General features: G+C 41.3%; 1 protein-coding gene across 15 annotated transcripts in view; it reads right to left on the bottom strand.

Annotated features, from left to right (window-relative positions):
* Positions 1-505: 505 nt before the first annotated feature.
* Positions 506-21853, bottom strand: part of rims1a (regulating synaptic membrane exocytosis 1a) — a 120287-nt gene continuing 98939 nt past the window's right edge. For 4 of the 15 annotated variants that reach the window (XM_085297648.1, XM_085297652.1, XM_085297649.1 and 1 more), the window contains 18 exons: positions 21613-21778; positions 21064-21168; positions 20557-20616; positions 18465-18542; positions 16456-16545; positions 15256-15339; positions 13604-13660; positions 13240-13305; positions 9419-9528; positions 9210-9328; positions 7728-7888; positions 7246-7460; positions 6404-6436; positions 5260-5425; positions 4714-4826; positions 4519-4620; positions 4240-4379; positions 506-2900 (listed from right to left, as the gene is read on the bottom strand). In XM_085297648.1, coding sequence (XP_085153774.1) covers positions 2682-2900; positions 4240-4379; positions 4519-4620; positions 4714-4826; positions 5260-5425; positions 6404-6436; positions 7246-7460; positions 7728-7888; positions 9210-9328; positions 9419-9528; positions 13240-13305; positions 13604-13660; positions 15256-15339; positions 16456-16545; positions 18465-18542; positions 20557-20616; positions 21064-21168; positions 21613-21778 — 2084 coding nt within the window. In that variant the 3' untranslated portion in view covers positions 506-2681. The remainder of the gene's footprint in view (positions 2901-4239; positions 4380-4518; positions 4621-4713; positions 4827-5259; positions 5426-6403; positions 6437-7245; positions 7461-7727; positions 7889-9209; positions 9329-9418; positions 9529-13239; positions 13306-13603; positions 13661-15255; positions 15340-16455; positions 16546-18464; positions 18543-20556; positions 20617-21063; positions 21169-21612; positions 21779-21853) is intronic. The other 11 variants (XM_085297654.1, XM_085297651.1, XM_085297653.1 and 8 more) reach the window with 10 other exon arrangements.

Here is a 21853-nt window from a genome sequence, read left to right as displayed (position 1 = left end):
CGCACTCTGCATACTTTCTATCTCAGTGCTCCTCTGTCATTTTGTGCAACTCACCTCCTTCTCAGTTTTCGCCTTGCCCTGGTCACTCAGAGCTCCATCCAACCCTCCATCTTCATCTTCATCACCACCAATAACTGGACTCCAGGGGGTCCTGTCCTGATTCCAGTTACCACTGGCATTGCATTCTGCAGTGATGGGTCATCAGAGACTAATCTCCCAAAAGCTTAATTCATTTCTGCAACTCGAAAAATTATGCTCAATAATTCCAAATGACCTCCTTATTGAAGCATATTTATAGCCACTTGGGGCTGGATCTAAAAGTGAGACAGTTAAGACACAAGTGTACCATCATGTTGCTCATTACCACCATTCACCAAGTTTGTGCTTCTGAAATTGTGAAGAAACCTATATAAAAAAAAAAAAATCACATTCAGCATATGACATGTGCCTTTAGTCATCAGGTACACAATAACCTGGGAGCACTGGGTTCAAAAAGGCCACGCTCTTCTTCCACACAGTCTTTTATTTGTAAATAATAAAAATGAACTCTTGAATATAAAACATACACATCAGTAGAGCCACATCTGTTATACAAACAAGAACTGTTGCAGTGAATACTTCATCTTTCGTCTAGTATCGTGGTTTGGGAGTGGGGAGCCATGGGCTGTAAACAATCAGTATTCCTGGAGTAATACTGACAAAGGAAAGGGGCAGTCGGCCGTACCGCCAAGTGCTTCAACAAAAAAACATCTGCAAAATATGTCTGCAAAACCAGGTTTCTTGTTGGCTTTAGAAGTCCAGTCCAAACCAATAAACGGGGGGAGAAAAACATGGTTTTCAGGAAGAGAAAGTAAACTTTGCTCCAATTGGTTCTGCTTGTTTTTCTGCAACTGGGACAAAATCAAAATAAAGGCCTATTGGCGCCCACTTGTGTCTCGTAGCCACTCAGCAGCTCAAGCACTGGGCGCGTATTCCCCTCAACAAGACCAGGAATGTTTGTGTGTCAGCGATGCGTTTGTTCGTTCATAACTTAAGTTCAAGCCTAATTTGTATGTACAAAGTGTGCATGTCTGCGTGTATTGGTGACGGGTGTACAGTCAGATACACTCTTTTTTTATATTCATATATCTATATCTTTATAATTTATATCAAACTCATAATGATACTTCATATACATTTAGCTGTTATACACACATTCTCTATCTCTGTCTCTAGCCCCGACCGTCATAAACTACAGTTTAGACACCTACATCCTCGGATACGCCAGGGGTTCGAGTATGCTCAGTACTACAGAACAGCACTGTTGTTCAAAGGGTTCAAAGAAAAAAATAATTCAGACAATTTCTTTTTTTCTTTTGGAGACTTCCTAATACGGATATTTAGACCCAGAGTGGTAGGCGAGGCCTGGGTGGGATTGTCACCCTCCCCCCCATTAGATCCGCTCTTGTTAGGGGGCGGGGATGGCTTGGCTTTTCTCGGTTTGTATTCATATTCAGTACGAGCAAACTGTACAAGAACATGCAACATACAAGCTGGCCTAAAAGTATGTGGAACTAACACACATAGTCTAGTCTTTTTTTCTGTTTTTGTTTTTTTGAGAATTGTTCCTTAATTTGTCTCGTCTTTCGATTTTACAAAAAAGTAGAGAAACGAACCGAAAAAACGAAACGGAACGAAAGAAAGAAACGTGCATGCAGCTTGGGGGCCGGGGAGGGGGCGTCCCCGAGTCATGCTGCTCCCTCCCACAGGGGGAGTTCGAGGGGTTTGGGGAGGGGAGGAGACGGGCGGTGGCGGTCGGGCGGAGGGTATTCAAAGAAATGTGGCCTGGCCTTTGTCATTGGCCTTTGGCATGCCATCGCTCATAAACCAAACATAGACATACACAGAGGGAGTCTGCACCATGTGGCACCATTCTGGACAGTGGGCAAAAACAAAGGCAGGAAAAAACAAAAGATCCAAAATCAAAAGTGAAATTCTAATCCGCAATTTGGTCTATGTTTTCTTTCCACACGGAAAAGGTTTGGCCTCGATTCGAATGAACGAGTCCAGCTTTTCCTGTCAAGGCTAAGAATGTGCGAGTGCATGTGCAGGCTCCCTTTCCATCACGGTTAAACGGGACCAACCCTCTGTCCCCTTGAGCTCATCACTATCGCCACGGTAAAACCTGAAGAGACAACAGCCAAACCTGTGAAGCCGCAACTATTTGCTACTTCCACACTTTTCCCTGTGGCCTGGCTGTAAGCTCTACTCTGATTGGCTGGAGGGTTACTAGGCGGAGAACCCCACTTTGTTTGGGTGCTCTGATAGTGGCTGCACAAGGAAATACGGAAAAAAGAAAACAATGTTGGACAGAAGCCTCCACTGCTGCAGGTCAGAGGAGAAAACAAAGAAAGCAAAACTTTGAACACAAAAAGGTGTAAGGAGGAGGGAGAGGGAAGGTGTGAGACGTGATTGTCAGACTCCAGCTAAGCTTTGATTGGCTAGTTCTATCTCTCCCTCTCTTTCTCACTCGCATTCCCTGTCTCTCCGTCTGGCTTTTCATCATTTGAAAGAGGGCTTCTCGTCGACATCCTCGGGGCGTGTTGTCACCCCTCTGCTCAGTAGTGGTCCAGTAGCTGTGGTCCATTATTCTATTTTGTCACTTAAGGGGTGTTGAGGGGTAGGCGGTCACCGTCCGGTCACTAGGACCGAACGCCCGGCGGCGGTCCTGAGCTGTCCAGTGACGTCTGAGACGCCAGCCGTGTGAGCGGAGCTAATGTAGGGTCCACCAGGGAGGATGGTGGAAAAAGTTTGTACCAGCCGATCACCGTACTAGAGAGGTCCAGCTCCTCCAACAGTATCTGTGCTACACCCATGAAACATTTGTGGTCCAATCGTCCATAGTCACCCCACACTATCACCTGGAGGAAAGAACGGCAGATGAATTGATTTAGGATTGACTGAAAAGACAAAGGTACAATCACCACAACACATAACCTTACAGATTTCCAGGTTCAACGCGCAAAGGAAAACAAAATGCTCATAATAAAAGATTTTAAAATGCTTTATGCATCACTTCAAATGACTTACTTACCATTTCATTTTACTTACAGTTAATTATTTCTTTGTTTCCTGTAAAAACCTGATTGCAACTAAGTATTTGTAAGCAAATCAAATCACATTCTAATTTCTAATAAAATACACTGAAATTCCTTTAATTACAGGGGACTTATACCCTTAGTTGTGGCCCGTATCATAGTGTTAACGTGTTCCGTTCTAATCCTACTAATTAAGTCAAAACAATAAAATAAACAGTAAAAACAACGCACTTTCTCAACACACTCGTTTTTGGGGTTAAACAAAAACTTGTAATTCCAGAAAAAAAGGTTGTCCACTGTGCTCACTGCGCCATTCAATGATGCAAACGTTCTTCTCGTGCCTGTACCCTGATCTGTGCCTTGATACAATCTCAGTGTCTCTGAAGCCTACAGACAATCTCTTGGACTTCATGGCTTGGTTTGTACTCACATGCACTGTCAACCGAGGCTGAATTTACCACCCCAATTTACCACATTTCCGATTTACCACGTCCCAAGCCTTCCCACGTGAAAGGTAACCTTCCACGTCCCTATGATACGCACCGGATTGTGAATGGACTCCAATGGAATGACGTAATAATCGTATGAGACAGTGTTTTCCAAAGCGATTCATGACAAAATAAAATAAATGTACAAGTGTAGATTCATTGCAAACGGTTCTCATGTTTCCGAACGCGTAACATACAGACGATTTGTCACATATCGTCGGTAATGGACTGCAATCAATCAAACTGCTGACAGGTGATCACTGGAAACAGGAAAGCGTCTCGGAAAAGCTTGTGAATGTACATGTTATATTTTGTTTTTTGTTTTCAGTAAAGCTGGAATAAACCTTATTTTACTTTGTAATTATGGGCATGAATCTGAGGTGAAAAATGAATTTAATCCATTTTAGAATAATGTTATATATGTGACGTGTACAAGAACATAAATGTGGAACACGTTAAGCACTGTGAATGCTCTCTGGATACTCTGTAAAGGCTATGGACTATTGGAAAGTACCATAAGTCTATTGTTCCAAGATATACAGTCTATGGCAGTTTCACTGTAATGTCCCCAATAACACTCTGACCTTTCACTATTAATACATTTTTAACTAGAGCTTCTTCTTTCAACGAGTTTTCCCATAAAAAAAGTGATCATGAAAAAATGTGATCATTACCTGAAGCACCTTGCCCTGGGGACTCTCATCGAAGAGCAGGTGCTGCTGGTAGAGCGGCTCCAGGGTCTTTCGTGCAATCTTAGTTTTCTTTTTGGCTTTACATGTTCCATTATCCAGCAGGTACACTTTTACATAGGGAGCTGAGAGAGTGGTCAGGAGAGGGTAAAAATAAGTTTTATGGGAAAAAACGGGGACAGTATGGAGGTTGCTTTAGGTTGCATCCACCTTAATTTAACTGTAAGTGCTACAAGGAATTAGTTTTGTATGAACGTGTGTTACCTGGGAGGGATTTAGAGCCTGGTTTGGGGGTAAGGCCTCGTGCCCTGATCACCTCCACCTCCAGCTGGCCTTTCTTGTCCATCAAACCAATCTGAACATCACCTGTTTTTAAAAACAGACCATTTCAGAGAATAATGTGCAACACACAAAATCTCTCTTTCTCAATTGAGCAGAGCTGATGAAGCTGTGACTCACCCATAGCTGGTGTCGCCAGCGTTTGTCTGCCCACTAGCTGACCGGGGCCTAATCCATCCAAGAAGTCGCTGAACTGACTGTCAGCACCCAAACGCATCCCTGAGAAGATCAAACTGACATACACAAACACAAATGAAACCTGTCCTCAGTTTTTGACTCCATCTAGTTTTTAGAGAATCAGTAAAAACTTTTTCCAAAAATTCTTAACAGCATTTGATGTTTGTTGTTTAGAAAGATAACTTTCTGTTCCCTGCAGCCAACAAAACAAAACAAAAATGATCTATTCTGATTGCTAAGAGTGCTAAAAGTAAGTAATAGTCGCAGAGTAGTCACTGATGACAACTCAGACCTAAGAGGGTTAACAATCAATTTAATCATTATTCAGAGAGCTAGTATGTTTGTTGGAGTTGGAGTTAAAATGAAAAAAAGACCCCAAAAATTGAGCTCTTAGAGGTTTGATAGGGAACATAAATACATCAGAGGAACACTGACAGTGCCCTCTGTGTGTTGTCCTGTGTTTTGGCAATATTGTCAGCATGTACGTACTTCCCCTCAGAGCTGTAGCTGTTCATGCTGCCGTCGGTCGACTCTCTGCTCGCCTGTCGGTTCATGGCTGACCCTCCTCGTGGATACTCCACCGCCATGCCCGTCTCCACACTCCTCTGGATGCTGCTGCTGCCGGCCTTACCCACCTTCTTACCTGCTGACGCTTCTGTTGCAAACACAGGAAAACGGGCTTTAGCCACTGGTCTTTGCATGTGTCATTCAACCCTAGGTCCTAATCAGTTATCAGGCATCTCTGATGGATTTCTCTTTTTTTGTTGCAAAAATTCAACATGATAACTACAGCCTAAGATATATCTCTTCAGGCCTTCCCATGCAAAATAACATCCCACGGTGACATCACCAGCATTTCAGTAATACACTATTGTACGACAGACAAATCTATGCAAATCTTTAGATGCTTTTATTTGGGAATTGTAAAAAAATTTTAATGGTACTTAGGTGATGAGGTCACTGCAGGAAAATCTGACTAAAAATCAAAAGTCAGTCCACTCACACCTCAAATGTTTAGCAGGGATGGAAAGGCAAAACTCAGAGGGTTGAGGAAATAACACAGTGTGTGCATCAAAAAGGAAGAGTTCAGTCATTTTCAAAAGCCTGCTGTTTGTTCATTTGTTTTTATCATAAACACAAAGTTCTTTCAGACCCACTTTAATTTTAAATGTAAAATTCAAAGACAAATATTGTATTCTCAGCTCATGAGAACACTCTGAATTCACTGAGTCAGGCTTCTTCCACGACCGAACCAGCCTTTAAGCATAATGGTTAAACAAGAGGGTGGAGTAAGGAAGCGTGCCGGAAACAGTTCAGGAACGGTGTACGGAGTGCTGGGAACATTCATCATTCCTAACTGAACCACTTCTTATGCTTTCTGTGCCTGACTTTGCCCTATTCTGCCTGCGTCTGTGAAAGTGGGACGTGAGTGTGATGTTACATCGAACTGCTGCTATACAAAGTACTTAAGGACTAATGCTCCTCCTGGTGTACAATGTGGGGTCACGCTCTGTTAATGATCCTGTATTTACTATTCTGCGTGAGGCAATGACTAATCAATTACTATTATTACACAGTTAACCTTCCTCCTTGTTGTATCCTACAGTCTCTGACTTCCTGCCTTTTGCTTTACCTTTCTGTCTGTCCGCCGCCTTACCCGCCGCCTCTGAAATAACACACATAACAACAACAAAGCCAGTAAACAACAGCAACATCAGCACACTGGTTACACTGGTAAACTTGTACATTTTTTAAAACTTATTCTTCAGGATTTAGTGACCACACTGTATTTATGTATGTATGTATGTATGTGTCCTTTATAAAATCAAAGTACCACTTATGAAATCCAGCTTGCTTTGTGTAGATAAAGAAGCATCAGATTAAGGAATCAAGTTCAGTTTAAAATGTTATAAATGTGTCCTTGAATTGTGTATTGAAGCGATATCAACTAAAAATTAAATTAGGGCTAAGCCATACTTTTGTGCAATGTGCACCACAAGATGGTGCAGCAATTCATTGTAAGTCCATTATTAAGAATCTGTTATTTACAGTAGTGCCTGGGGAAAGGCAAAGCCTCTCGAGGAAAGCTGGGGCACGGCAAAAAATTAAGAAAACCAAAAAAACCTTCCAGTACACCCACCAGTACACCCACCAGTACACCCACCAGTACCCCGCTGTCGTCTGGGGGTGAAATATTTAGCAAAATTCTGCAAAAGGGTAGTCGTGAAAAAATCCTATTAGTAAGTTAACTTTTCTTGATGAGTTCTTGAGTAAAATTGAATTTTTATGTGAAAACTGTTATTTAACATTTTTCAGTTCATTTTTTTAATGTGGAGATGTATTTTGGTCATTTTTGAAAGTTAACAGACTCACAACACAGAAAGACAGAAAAAAAACAACATTCAAAAGTTTTTCCTTCTGGACAAATCTTTGCACGTCGTTTTTCTCGGACACTTGGTCAGTCTGTTGTCTGACCTGTCTGGCTAAGCTGCGAGGTACTTCGACTCCTTCTGGACGGCAGGATGGCGACAACACGCTGGCTCAGGCTTGAGCGCCGCTTCTTGATCCCGCTACCCAGGCTCCCGAGTGCCGTGTCTGACTGGCTGCCGTCAGCGTGCTCCATGCCGTAGATCTCACCACTGATGCTGGTGCTCTTCATCATGTGGCGACCCGATGCGCGCATGGCTCGGCTGATGGTGACATTATAAATGATAACACATGTTGTGATACCCTATTTCAAAACGTTTAAATGACAGTGTGTGTGTGTGTGTGTGTGTGTGTGCGCGCGCGTGTGTGAGTGCGTGTGTGTGCGTGTGTGTGTGTGCGTGTGTGTGTGTGCGTGTGTGTGTGTGAGTGCGTGTGTGTGTGCGTGTGCGTGTGTGTGTGCGTGCGTGTGTGTGTGCGTGTGTGTGCGCGTGTGTGTGTGTGTGTGTGTGCGTGTGTGTGTGTGTGTGTACCTGAAGCGTCCCCGGGGTCTCTCTGACTGGATGGACATGTAGCTGGTGCTACTGATGCGAGAGGCACTGCTGGTTCGAGAGATGGCTGAGACGTCGCTGACATCACTGTCTGAGGACTTATGGGAAACATTTTCACTACTCCTCCTCTGGTCCTTATAGAGCTGCATGAACCACACATCATCAAACAGATATTTTAGAAAACTGCTGTGAAAATGAAGCAAGTAATTCTCTACCTTACAGTATAAAGCGCCTTGAGGCGACTGTTGTTGTGATTTGGCGCTGTATAAATAAAACTGAATTGAATTGAATATAAAATGCTAGCGCTCTGCTGCTGCATCCTGATTGGTCCATTTGCTGATAGCACAACACGCTGATTGATAGAAAATTGCTGTTAGTTACAGAAAGGGATTTTACAACATTACATTTGGTGTACAAGCTATTAAAAATCTAAAACTTGAACCAGGTGTTCTCCATATAGACTGTGCATCATGATGCATCTTTTGGTCTGAAAAGTGAGGGTGAAGAGGAAGAACTGCAATCTTTCTAATGACCAGCAGAGGGCAACTCTGAGGTTTCCATAAAGAAGTCTTCTTGTGTGGACCGCTAAAGGGAAAGAACACATTTCACTCCATTTTTCATGGCCTCAGGAAACTTCCTGACATGTTTATGGTCTCAATCATTAGTTTTAAGCTGGTTGTTTCGTAAATCATAGTACGCATTAGAGTGAAAAGGGGTGACAAAGCAGCACAAACCTACTGTGTGCTACCATATGTCTCCCTTGGTTTGCCAGTCAGATGTGCTACTTGGGATCAGTGGGTGACATCACCTTAGCCATGCCCCTCTTTTAAATCTTTTTAAAGTCCATGCAAGCCTGAGTTCAGTACAGTGACAGACACTCATGCATTGCCATATAGGAGGATGACAAATTACAGGGCAACCAGCAATCTGAGTTGTTAGGTGGGACGAGACTACTGTACACTGGGAACTCCAGCTGCTGCTAATGTTTTTAGATGCTTAGATGCATCCAAGCTCTAATCACCTTCCACCTAAATGTTGTGTTTGTTCTGTCTGCTATATTAAAACATGCTTTATTTTCTGATTAGCCATCTGTAATGCATCACACAGACAAAAAGAAGAAGTTAAACTACTGGCATGTACATATTTTTAAACATCACAATATCAATATTAAACTATTTTCTCTAAGGGAAAAAAAATAGAGAAAGCAGACGGTATGGATTATACATTTCAAGATTCCAAGCGTTAACTCAGTTCTTGAGTGGCTGCCCATTTGGAAATGATTCATTTTATGGAGTGGTCTTCACCATTACTGTACTGTAATTTATTACTTTCTCAGACAGTCAATGCAATTCGCTGCGATGCACTTGAGCAGCATTATGGTTCATTCTTTCTGTCTGGCTGGAACCTGTATTGTCCTCCTCCACTCTCCAGACAAGCTTGTTTTAAAGCGAACGGTCAGGCTACCTCTCGTTTATTCTTGAGCGCTCGGTCAAGGTCCTTTTGGCTGGAGGTGGCTGGAGCTGAGACCCGATTGGAATGAACCCTCATCTGGAGCTGACGGACACGCTCCTCTGCTACCAGGGCTGCACGGTGAAGGAAAGAAACTTGAAAAACTAGAACTTAATCGGACACTGCACAAAGATGACCCTATATGGGTCAACCTTTCTTTGTACCTTGTTCTACAGTGCTGCTCTTGGGGGGAAGCTGTGGGAGTTGCCTCACTCTGCGAGTTGATGAGGACGTCACCGAGGAGGAAAGAGACCCACCACTTTGGAGGTGTCCCCTAACACAAAACAACATGACGGAAAGCAGAAAACAGAAGGGAGAGGGGAAGGGGAGACATGGTGGAGAGAAGAAATGTGAATATAAAGGAAGGATGAAAAGTGTGAAGATGGGAAGAAGGGAAAACGATATTAAAGTCATCACATTTGCAGTCGAGAGTGCCATTCGCTGGTGGAATTTGACGTCTTCACGTCATCCCATTCACACAGTGAACAAAATGTTGACAAGTACTCGACATTGGATGAACCTGCTGCAATTTCACATTTCTTGACGTTAGGCGAGTATCACTTAACATAAGGTTGCAAAACAAAGACATGACGACAGAAGCTATAGGAGGAACATCGACGTTGGAAACAAGACAACAGCAGCAGCAACATTTCGATCAAACATCATATTCACAGAGTGAAGCAAAGTGAGGCTTGTTTGGGGTTCACAGTGAGGGACTCTGTTGCCAGTAAGAGAAGCAAATCAAGATTTAAACAGTGAAACAACACACTGAGAAAGTGAAAGCCTTCAGGCACAAATCCCACCACGACTGTACACATCCATCCATTCTCACATAACACATATTCCCTCTCCTACTAGAAATCTTGAAATTTGGGGCTCCTTTCCACTGCACTACTAATAACAAGGGTTATTCATGACATTTTGTCATTTTATTTGAATATAGACTGCAAAGAAGTGGTTTGTAGCTTTTGGATCTGAGAAGTGAAACAAATGTATGAGTGCCTATAAACCAGCATTATTTCTAATGGCCAGCAGGGGGCGACGTCTCTGATTGCGAAAAAGTCTGGCTGAGTAAAAGGCTGTTTTGACAATTGGCCTCCCTTTCACTCAATCTAAACATTTTCTTGATCAGTCTGTGGTTTCATCCTAGTGTCAAGTCTTCTTGAAACCTTCAAGTTTTTAAGTTTTGTAACTTGGATTTTAGGAGACCTGGAATGTAAATGGAATGATTGAACACATTTAACACAATTTATTGGGCTATGTGCTGAATTTAGAGGTTAGAAACAAAGTATCATTCTGATACCAATACCAGCGTTGGTATCAATACAATACACACCTCTACTGGGTTTGTAAATCAGAGGCACCCTTAGCTCACCCGTGAGCAGATATATTCCTGGTCATTGATAAAATTACTGTTAAATGAAGCTTATTCATTGTCTGAGTATTAAAATGTTGAGATATGAACACTTACCAAAAATTTCCACATCCACTCAGAAATTACACATACAAACAATGACTGCAGAGTCCACACAACACATATACAACAACTACACAAACAGCAGCAGCATCTGATGAGATGCAGCAAAGACATTTCACCAAACACACATACAAATGCTGACAGAAGCAGCAGCAGCCCTGTGTCTTTCCTCTCCACGAGTCTCTACAGTGAGCAAACAAGACTCTGCCTCTGGTTAAATGAGTTAGAGGAAGGCTGATTTAAGATGAATCCATTTACCAAGGGGACACAGTGGGGCTTTCTTTCCCCTGGAGCCCATTTAAATGGAGGTGGACTTGTTTCTGGTGTACATCGACACGAGTGCCATAAAAACCCAGAGCCCAGCAATACAGTGTGTAAGCAGCAGCATGCAGGGACAGAAATGAGGTTGAGGAATGGGAAAAATGGGGGGAAAGGAAGAATCCATAAAATATACAAGAAACGATGTTAAATGAAGGCAAACCTAAACAGAGTCGTTTATGAGTAACATTAGTTTAAATTTAATTAACATTTTAACAATACAAACTTCATAAGAAAAGCATGAAAAAGTTTTGCACTAAAGCATCACTACACTTTTAACCATGCCTCCAAACACAATGAGGACTATTAATAGTTTTATGCTTCTGTGTTCACAGCCTGAAGTCGCAAGTGATTGCATGTCCCTCAGATAGCGCTAACCAGCATATGTCAGCTTGTGTTTATGGTAGTAGACTGCACACTGGACCAGCTGGACCCAAATATAGTAATGGATCTGGATGGAAGACACAGCAGTTTCAGTCCTTTACCAGATTCAGTCCCAACATTAAAACCAGGCAAAACAAGTAACACACTGATTTCAGTTGTTACAGTTTACAATACGTTTATATTGTAAGGTGACAACCCTCTATGAGAAAGCACTTGGTGATTGTGAGAAGAAAGAACTCCCTTTTAACAGGAAGAGACCTCTGACAAATCTGGCAAAGCATCAACAGGAAGTAATAAAGAAGCAAACCAAAGGATGTGATGCCAGCATCCCAGTGCAACAGAACAACTGTCGAGGCATGCAGACTCCATGTCCCTACAGATCTCTCCCAAGGTGTCATAAAATTTTACAGGGTGGTTTTAATGTTGTGGCTGATTGGTGTCTATATAAACATTACAGAGGGCAATGTTTAACGCAGATGTTCTTATAATGAAAAAGTGTTTGCATTATTTTTTAAATATGTTTAGCTGGCTGCGCAATTAAGGCTTTGATTCACTGCATATTTCCATGTGAACAATGAAGCCCTGACCCCTGGGTACTCTACTCAGTGTTAATAACTGGCATTTTTACACATTATCATGTCATTATCAGCAGCTCCAATGTTTAAGAAAATATTAAACACAGAACCTAATTTCCTTTTTTATAAGCATTTTAGCACTTTCACTTTGGAGATGCTAATAGTAGCAATTATTCATTATATAAAAAAGTGACTTTTCCTACTACTTAACTAAAAGTCTTTAGTATCCTAAACAAAGGGGCATCTCTATAGTATACATGCAGTGGAAGAATCTAACACTTTTATAGCACTGTCTAAAAAATAAAGCCCTACAAAAGATATGTGGTAAAACCAGCAACATAAATTCCTGGTGTGACACATAACATTTGTATCAGAATATCTTTCATGCTTACAAGGACCACATGGAGCCCTTGGGAAACACGTACTGACACTATGTTCCATATCTCGATCATTTATTGCACGATGATGTACTACACTGTCACTGCAGATCAGCAGATACATTCATCTCCACTGAAATCAATGTGCACTTACAGGCTCTTTCTGACCACGACAACACAGAAACAGCCAATGAAAAAGGACCCTAAGTGATAACTGAAATTAAACTCACTAATTAGCTTGTGCTTGAAATTAGACCGTGGCAACCCCTTAAACTGAAAATCAAAGTGTCAAAACTGCTGTTCCTGCAATGGTTCCTTGCATGTCCTACAATCTCCACAGACTCTCATATATTAAAATGCTGATACAGGCAACTTTACTCAATCGGACTAGTGTCATTTGTGTCAGTGACCTGGTTCTCTTCATCTTGTTTGTCCTATTGGTGCTTTTTGGGATATTTTTATATATATTATATATAATTATATGACAAATAAGATCACCTGCTGTCTGGTACAGTCCATTAATGCTAATTTATTAGTCTGCTTACTTAGCTCTAATTAGCAGATATATATGATGCAAATGTGCCACCTTCTGGCTCTAGCAGCAAAACACAGTAGCAGCCAAGGTGCTAGCATTGTGACTTCGAAATTTTAGAAATCCATGCTAACTTTCACAGTGGTTGTGCCTAACTGTGGCTAAGCATTAAGGGCCTCAAAAAATACTTGGACCTATTTATAACTACTATCTGCTACCAAGTACTAAAACACAGCTTCTTCCCAGCTGGTGAATGCATCTAAGAAGCTTTGTGTGTAAACAAGCCACCTGAAATACGCTGAGCGTGCCGCACACGCCTTACCTGCCACTGTCAAAGAGCTTCCTGCCAAGAGTGTGGCTTTCAGGTGTTTCCAGGGTCCGAGGCTTCCTGGAGAATGGTGGATGAGTAAAAAGGACAATACACCACAGAACAAAAAAAGATGGATGGATGGGTGAATGAGGGGATGGAAGAGAGCGTGATGGTGGATAAATCATTTCAATTTAGAAGGGCCTGACTCTGTCTGGAGCCGTCAGCGGCCTTATAAGTTTATGATCTGTAAAACAGGAAATAGGAGGAATCCTGTGATGGATGGTATGATGATGATAGGAATAAGGGGTGTTATACAGTCATGCTTCATCTGTAAGTGTGTGTGTGTGTGTGTGTGTGTTCATAAATGTGTGTGTACCTCTTCTTTGTACTGAGGTGAATTAAACTCTCTTGAGACGGAAGTAGCATCCATATTCTCCATTCACGGACATGAAGATGACAAGGATGATCCATGCACCACCCCACGCACAAACACAAACACACCCACAGAGACACACACACACATACACGATCACACTTATGATATGAATTGTGGATTGCATGAATTTTATACCACTAATGAGCAATACGCCTTCAAAAAAAGACTTCTCAAGACTAAGAGGAGAAGGAAAGCACACATAAGCTGCGGATGCAAATTCCTAAAACAAAAATGTAACTCGGAGAGACTGTGGGAAGCAAATGCAAAAGGGCAGGATTTCACACCAGAGCCAGTACAAACTACCTTAACTTCAAACAAGCACAAACCTGATACTAAAAATCACAAAGAACAGAAAGTCAACTAAACAAAGATACAGCAACAACAATCACGACCAAAAACTGCTGCTACCACTCTTTGCATTAAAGGGCAAGCCAGAAGAACACAACCCACACACTAAAAGCCACACAAATAACCCTTTACACAATGTGAGCGACAAAGTTAAAGAAAAAAAATCAAACTTGTATATGCCTAGAGGACTTTTTTTTCATTGGGACAAGTTCTACTTTGTAGATCGTATTCACTCTCACTGAGATCAGCTCATCTATTACTAAAGTTTGCAGCAGAAGGCTAAATTGCCAAAAGTGATAATAGATTGTGATTTTATCTTGTATTTGTTCAAATAAAAATGCAGTCAAAGTAAAAGGTAAGTCAATAGCAATAAACCTATATTTCTTGTATATATTCTTGTCTGCTTGATGTGCAACTACAACTAGAAGGTGTTAGCGTAGCCTAGCATGCAGTCTTAGATTAACAAAAAAGCTAGTCTGGCAAAGTCCAACCAAAGTATTACTGCTGGTCATATATTTTCATAAATGTTTCCTAAAATATCTTTTGTAATTGATTTATGATGACCTCATGAAATTTGAAAGCCAAAACCTATTGGTCTAGCAATGAAGTTGTACTACATGCTACAAGTGTTGCCAAATCTTTAGACTTTTTCCTCTTTTTGATTTTGGAAGTAGATAAAGTCATGTCCAGACTTCCCCTTTACTAAGGATCTAAACCTTATTCACCCAAACCTCTAAAGCTCACTAATCAGTTGGCATTTGTTATTTATTGCATCATTAGGACAAAGTCAGGGTAGTTATTACCCCATGTACTGAGTTTAGGCTAGTTTGTGCTATATTTTGTACTAAAATTTGTTTAATTACACTTGTTTTATATGATACAAGATAAAGTCACTTGCCAAACTTGCGGAGAGCTGACGAATTAGAAAGTTGAAAAGGTTAAATTGTAAAATCACTACTAGTCATTCATAGAAATATAACAATCTGGCAAAAAGAGCTTGGCATTTGCCTCAACCCAATAGGACCCAACTAAGCCAAGAATATTTCCACTGGGTTTGACAAAAATGTGTTTCTTACTAAAACTACTGTAAAAAAAAGAAAAGAAAAAAAGAAAGAAAGAAAGGAAAAGAAAAAGAAAGTAACTTGGCAAACTTTAGTGTTTGGGTCATAATGGCGTGAGATTTTAAGGCACAAGTCAAGCTCCAACAAGAAGCAATTGGGTGAGAATGGTCCACAAAAGGGTACCTGTCATCTTCAGGGGAAGCATGTTGAATAAGAATCCTTGGACTTGCCGGACGTCTTCGGGGCAGGGAATGGGACAAAGATTTTCTATGCGTACACATACAAAATACATCACCCATAGGACCAAATCAGCAAGTCATTAAAAATTCAAGAGATTCGCTTTTCCAGTGTCAGGAAAGCGCACAGTAAAAAGTTGATTTTGCTTGCCATTGCTATGGGTACATTTTGACTACCTGGGAGTAACAGAACAGGCTGTAAACACAATATTAGCACGCTATCACCTTATAAACTGAATATGGCAAGTTTGTTCGTGGCCACTTAAACGCAAGTCTATATTTTTCTTTTAGCTTTAGCTTTTCTTCTCATTTTCATGGACAGCAAAGATCAATTGTTTGGGCATTTCTTTTCTGCATTAAAACGTGAATCCCACCGTTTACAGTGCAGTTATGTTATCACTTTACAACCAGAAGGAACAACATGAACGACACAGTGACTCTGAAGTAAATGGACAAATGCCAACAGGACTTTTGTATTAAGCATTGAAAAGACAAAAGTAACTAAAAAAGACGGTCTACTGCGAAGCAAGTTCAGAAGACCCAGGCTTTTTTAATCTTTGCTTGCAGGGTGGGTCTACCTTTGATTAATGCTTCACCTGAGGTTTTACAAAGGGATTTCACTAACCAACAGGTGACATCACAGTGACTACATCCATCATTTATTTGCAGTCTATAGGCTCAAGAGGTTTACTTATTGTGTCTCTTAGAATTAGTAAAACTGCATCATTTAGCCTTACTTTTGCTAACCAACTGATCTTGCTTCGTAGTACATCCTTTCGACCGTCTAATGTTGGGAATAGTTTCAAGGAAGTGACAAATCAAAAACTGTAAGGTACAAGTAAGGTAAACTGATTCCTTTGTCTGATAGCTGGTTATGAAGTTGTCTTTAAACTGACCCGAATACTCAGAATGCTGCTTGCCAATGAGACTTTGCAAAAATCACAACATCATCATGAACAACCTTGAGGACAGAGGTAACAAAGGGGATTTGCTGGAATAGTAGAGTGGTGCACAATAGTGGTGTAGGTGGGGTGAGGATGATATCAGGCTAGTGTAGGATCATTCAGAGGTGAAGGAACTACAAAGACCAGGGAAAGCTGAAGTGCAGGAGGACTACAGGAAGGGGGTTGGGTACAGAGGCTGGTACCTTTCAGTCTCTGGTGAGGGGGCATGATTGTTTGGAGCCAGACAGTTGGCACTAGCGCTCCTAACCCTGTCCAGAGAAGGCTGCAGATCACTAGAGGCACCACAGCACAACATGCCATCCAATGGAGGAAGAGGAGGAGGAGATGGAGAGGAGACAGGGTGGGAGGACAAAAACAGACACAAAGAGAAAAACAATGGACAAACAGAAAAAGTCTTTTAAAAGAAAGTCTGGTTAGATTTCCCTAATAATGCTGTTCTAAGAAATTAAACCATGACTGACCCAGCTGGTGTCAGGATGGCAGTGTCTGTACATTGCAATGGTTGACATGGAGATGGAGTATGGAGGAAAATGTGTCTTCTAGCTGTTACTGCCAAAACTAGACTGATTGATCTCTGCATTTTTCCCAACGCGGAACACTTAAACATCCATGTTAACCATAAACCATCATCAATGTGTGTGTGTGTGTGCCTTACCGATGTGTCACCTCACCAATAGACCACAGATGTGTGGTGGAGCGGCATGTCGCCATGACCATTTTCAGTCTCACTACAGAGTTACTTATTTAATATGCAAGCAGCGTGGAGCTACTGATGAAATGGAAATTTCAAAAAGTGGACTAAACTAAAGAAATGAAAGAAAACAGGTTGGAAACTAACCAGAAGCCCCTGCTGTGATGGAAGGACTGAACCGTTAACCAGTCCAATATAAGTTGACACTGGTACTACAAATTGTCTGATGGCTTCAGTATGCTTCAAATGGAGCGCGAAGAGCAAGAGCAACATCTAATAGCACCTCAAAGAACTTTTCTGACAATGAAAATGTCATCTGACTCAATTCTTTTGTTGTCTTTTTTCAAAGTCTTACAGTCATACTTGTTCTCTGTCGCTCTTGGCTAGGAGCGCTCAAGGTATGACAGCAGACAAAAAGTAGGCGCCATTTTTTGTAATCAAGTTCACACAAGGTTCTGCAGAAACCCTTTAATAACTGCTGTTAATAAACAGTAAAATGATAGAAACTTTTATTAACGCCTTAATGACAGTGAATGTTATGCTACATAACATTATACTGAAGCTCTTCTCGTTGTTTATCCAGTTATTCAAAAACTGCATTAGATCAGTGATTGCTAAAGTGTGAGTTCTGCAAGAGGTCATTTAAAATAAAAGCTGTTGATAGTGAATCAATTTCAGAAAATGAGCCAAATGAATCTATAAAAACAAAAAGATGAATAATAGAATGTACTCATGTAATAACTTATGTGGATGCTCCTGAAGAAGACATCCATGCAGGAAGCAACAAGGACTGATGAGGCAATCAGAGAACAAAAAAGTCGTCGGGATTCAGTAACTTGAAGCGATGAGTCAAAGTAACCGCTGGTAACGAGAAGTGGGCGGGTCCAAATGTAAACTTTCTCAACTTCAAGGCAAGTGATTGTATGAAATACCATAGAAGGATGCTGTTGGCTGGAATGTGACTGCATATTAAATACAATATAGCGTTACTAAGGCAACTAAAGCCTGAATTGTCCTCGATTAAATGCGATTAAATGTCTGCAACAAAGCAGCAGGTGACGAGCAAATTGTTCCCTGTGCTGTTGCCCCTTTGGTATTGTGTGCTGATAAGAGATACTGCATTCTTTAAAATGGCCAGCAGGGGGAGACACCTGATGTCCATTTGAAAACAAACATGGGGAAAAGAGCAAACACATTCAAGAAAAGATCTTTCTGAAAACCTTATGGGCTCAATTAAACATCTGAAGTACTATATAATGCAATTAATATTTAATGGGCATTTTTTTTATCATGGTCCCCTTTAGAGGGATAACTTTATTTATTTAAAAAACAAAAAGCAAAATGTTCATCTTGAGGATTCACCAACAACAGGTGACAACTCTGAGCAGGTCAATCTTTTACATACAGTCTGTGATCTACCTTGGTAAAATGTCGACACAGGGAAAGTCCCTTCAGATTTGGACACTTTCTCCATTTGAACCGATTGAACTGAAGACTTACCTATTTGCCTGTTTGCGGAAACTGCTGAACAAAAGTGGCATCTTAGGTGGCAGTGTGTTATTGTGCCTAGTAGGTCTCCTGATGTTAGCATGCATGCAGCAGACACAAGCAGGAAAGGAAGCCGGAAGGAAAAGGAGGAAGAGCAGAAAAAAAGTATATAGGAGTGCATGGACAACCGAAAGATACAAAGGGGGAAGGAAGTGGCATCTTATCCAGTGATCTCATTGATTTTTGATTTGTTAATTATTTAGATTTATTTATCAACATGTTTCTAGATATTGTGGTCATTGCAAAAATCACTGGCTAAGATTTTAGGGTGTTAAAGCATAAGTAAGCACATTATCTCTGCATTAAGAGCGTACAGTCAGCAGCAGCCAGATCTCTTCTCTACAGACAAACATAGCACTTTACACCCTCCTTTCCTCAAACACTTGTACACTTATACACTTGTGTGTATAAAAAGTACAAAAAGTGTCCTAGGTTAGATACTAACACAGCTACGGTTGTATAGGGGTTTTATATACCTCTAACAAAGGTATATATAGTGTAACTTACCTCTTTGGCTGTGTGCTCAAATGGCAATGTAAGAGTCACTACATTACACGTGAACTTAAAAATATAAATAATAATCAGTAAGAGTCATTACATGAAAACTGTCACGTTTGGGTTCCTAACATTTAAAGGGAAAAACAAAACCCCCAAAAATATAGTTTCCAGTGACCAAACACACTAAACCAAAATGTCTCCTGTGTCTCATGTAATATACGTAATAACTTTTTGGTATTTTGTTTATGTAGGACCAACACTTCTCTCTTAATGGGAAATGTAGCAATCAAGTGTGAAAAAGAAGTATTTTTGGATGAAATAATATTATTCATTTAGAGCCATGCAGTTTTACATAGGCTTACAAACAGCACTGTATATGTGTATATGTGTGCATACTGGTGTTAACGTTGACCACATAGAGAAATTCTGACACATCATTTTGAATTTTTCTATCCAATTAGATTTTACCTCATCTCAGGCTATAGTGTTGGCTGTATTCCTGTGACTGGGCCAAGCTAACTAACTGACAAATGAGCGTATTAATAAAAAAAAAAAGATATTTGACGAGTTCCCGAGCTTTCAAATCGTGCATTATTGCAGGTTTTAAAATATGCTATGAAACACAAAATTTATAGTTTGGTTTTTGTCCAGAAACAGGAGGACCAGTACAGTTTCCATGGAATGACCCAAAAGCCTTCAGACTAAATAAAGATATTGGAGCATCATGCAAAAAGTGCCCTAAATTGTTTCAGTCAGAGACAGAATTGGTGCATATTCATCATTTGGACGTATGAAAGCAGGTGTACACTAAGCAACGTGTAGTTTTAAGTCTAGCCTAGGGGTGTCGAACTCCAGGCCTCGAGGGCCGGTGTCCTGAAGGTTTTAGATATCAGCCTGGGTCAACACACCTGAATCAAATGATTAGTTCATGACCAGGCTTCTGGAGAACTTTGAGAAATGTTGAGGAGGTAATTTAGCCATTTAAATCAGCTGTGTTGGATCAAGGACACATCTAAAACCTGCAGGACACCGGCCCTTGAGGCCTGGAGGTCGACACCTGTGGTCTAGCCCCTGCAAGCTGTACTGTTGGACTGATTCTTGAAAAGCAGCAAAGTCTGAAACCATGCATGGTCCTGTAGTGTCCTCTTGTGGATCTGAGGCAGCAGTACAGCTAGATTACCACAGGATTTCAGCTCACTGGCCTCCTTTTTGTCTCGTTATTTAGACATGACACATTCTGTTTTTCTTACAGTTATTTCATTTAATGAACGGACTAAAACCAACTAATGTGTCTGTGTGTAAGGTCTGATATAACTCGGTTCTCTTTTATAATGCTGGGAAGTCAAAGTTTGCATGGGACTTGTTCACATTTCTTTTCTGTATACATTTTACATTACACAGGATTTTTTTTACCTCGATTTCAGAGGCATATTCGTTTCACTCTTAAATAACAGTCTTGAGCGACAGACTGCAATTAGAGACAATCTGACAAAAACACACCTCATCTACAACCAACATGTAAACATGTCACGATTGGCCAGTTTACCTGGTGTGCAGGCACTCAGCACTTTTGCCTCGCATTGATTGGTGGATCGTGAAGACCTCACTGTGGTAACCATGGGGATGGATGACATATGAGGAAATCAACAACAGTTAAAAAAAACCCAGAAGAGCAGAGGGGAGAAGAGAGTGAATAGGAAAGAGAGCTTTGGCTGGTTCCACACAGTCACACAGATTCAGAAATTCAGTTTTGCAACCGAGAGCTTTCAACCTAAACACTGAGGTCTGAGGTCACCTCGTGCAACATGAAACTCAACAGATAGCTACGGCATCAAACGCTTTTCAAGAAACAAAACAAAAACAGACAAAAAGCAGCAACTATTTAAATCTAAGAGACCAGTAAACAAAGTTAGACTTGGCAACACAGGCACTCACACTCTGTACACACTTTTTCAGCGGATGCGGATTTGCACAAAAAACTAGGGCCTTGTACAACATAAAGCAACTCTGATGACATTTACACTACAAGTGGTGACCAAACACAGGCACGCACCTGTCGTCCAGATACCCTTCCCCTTGATGGCGACCTCTACCAGCATCGTAGTAGCGGGACGGAGAACGAGAACGGTGACCGTGAGAAAGCTCATCATCCAGGCTCCTGAAGGAAATGTAAATAAATAAATAAATGGATGGACGGATAAATGAGAGACTGACTTGTGAGGTTAGTGGTCAGGTGGTATTGCGGCACACTGCTGCTCGGTTTCATTTAGCTCAGTCACTAAAAGCAGAGCTGGCAGCACTGCATGTTCTGAGCCAGACAGACATTTCATTAGTAGATGGACTCAGTTTGCTGGCTTCCAGAAACACTCATGTCCTGTCTGTTTTTCCTGAATCTTGGTTTTGCCTCTTCCATGCATTCACTATCGTCTCCCCAGGCCGATATCGGTCTTTTTAAGTAATCATCGTCAGACGTGAATCGACAGAGCTCTTTCACAGGACTCAGCAATCGGTCCAGGGCAGTGCGTTCAAGACAATTTATGGCTAAAATATAACCATTTGGACAAATAATGGGGAGTAAAATCCTGCCTTACTCAACCCTCACCTCTGGGGGGGGACATTGGGTGGCCGCGACCGGATGCGCCCCTGCTCCTCTCGATGAGGGGAGACGGAACGAGAACGTATGTGATGGGTGGGGGTCCTCTGCTGCTCAGGGACCTCCAGGGTAGATGTGGGCTCCCGCTGCCTCTCCCTGCCACGTCCATCTGCTGCTATGGAGAAATGGCAGCACATATGCACACGTACATAAACAAGATCATAGCAAAGTAAGTGCAATTCAGAGTGTA

The sequence above is a fragment of the Mchenga conophoros genome, linkage group LG13, assembly GCF_057382185.1.
Source record: "Mchenga conophoros isolate Kocher_MC1m ecotype Shallow Benthic linkage group LG13, M_conophoros_male_GT1.1, whole genome shotgun sequence".
Taxonomy (NCBI): domain Eukaryota; kingdom Metazoa; phylum Chordata; class Actinopteri; order Cichliformes; family Cichlidae; genus Mchenga; species Mchenga conophoros.
Note: the sequence above shows the minus strand (reverse complement) of the source record. Positions and strands in the feature narration are given on the sequence as shown.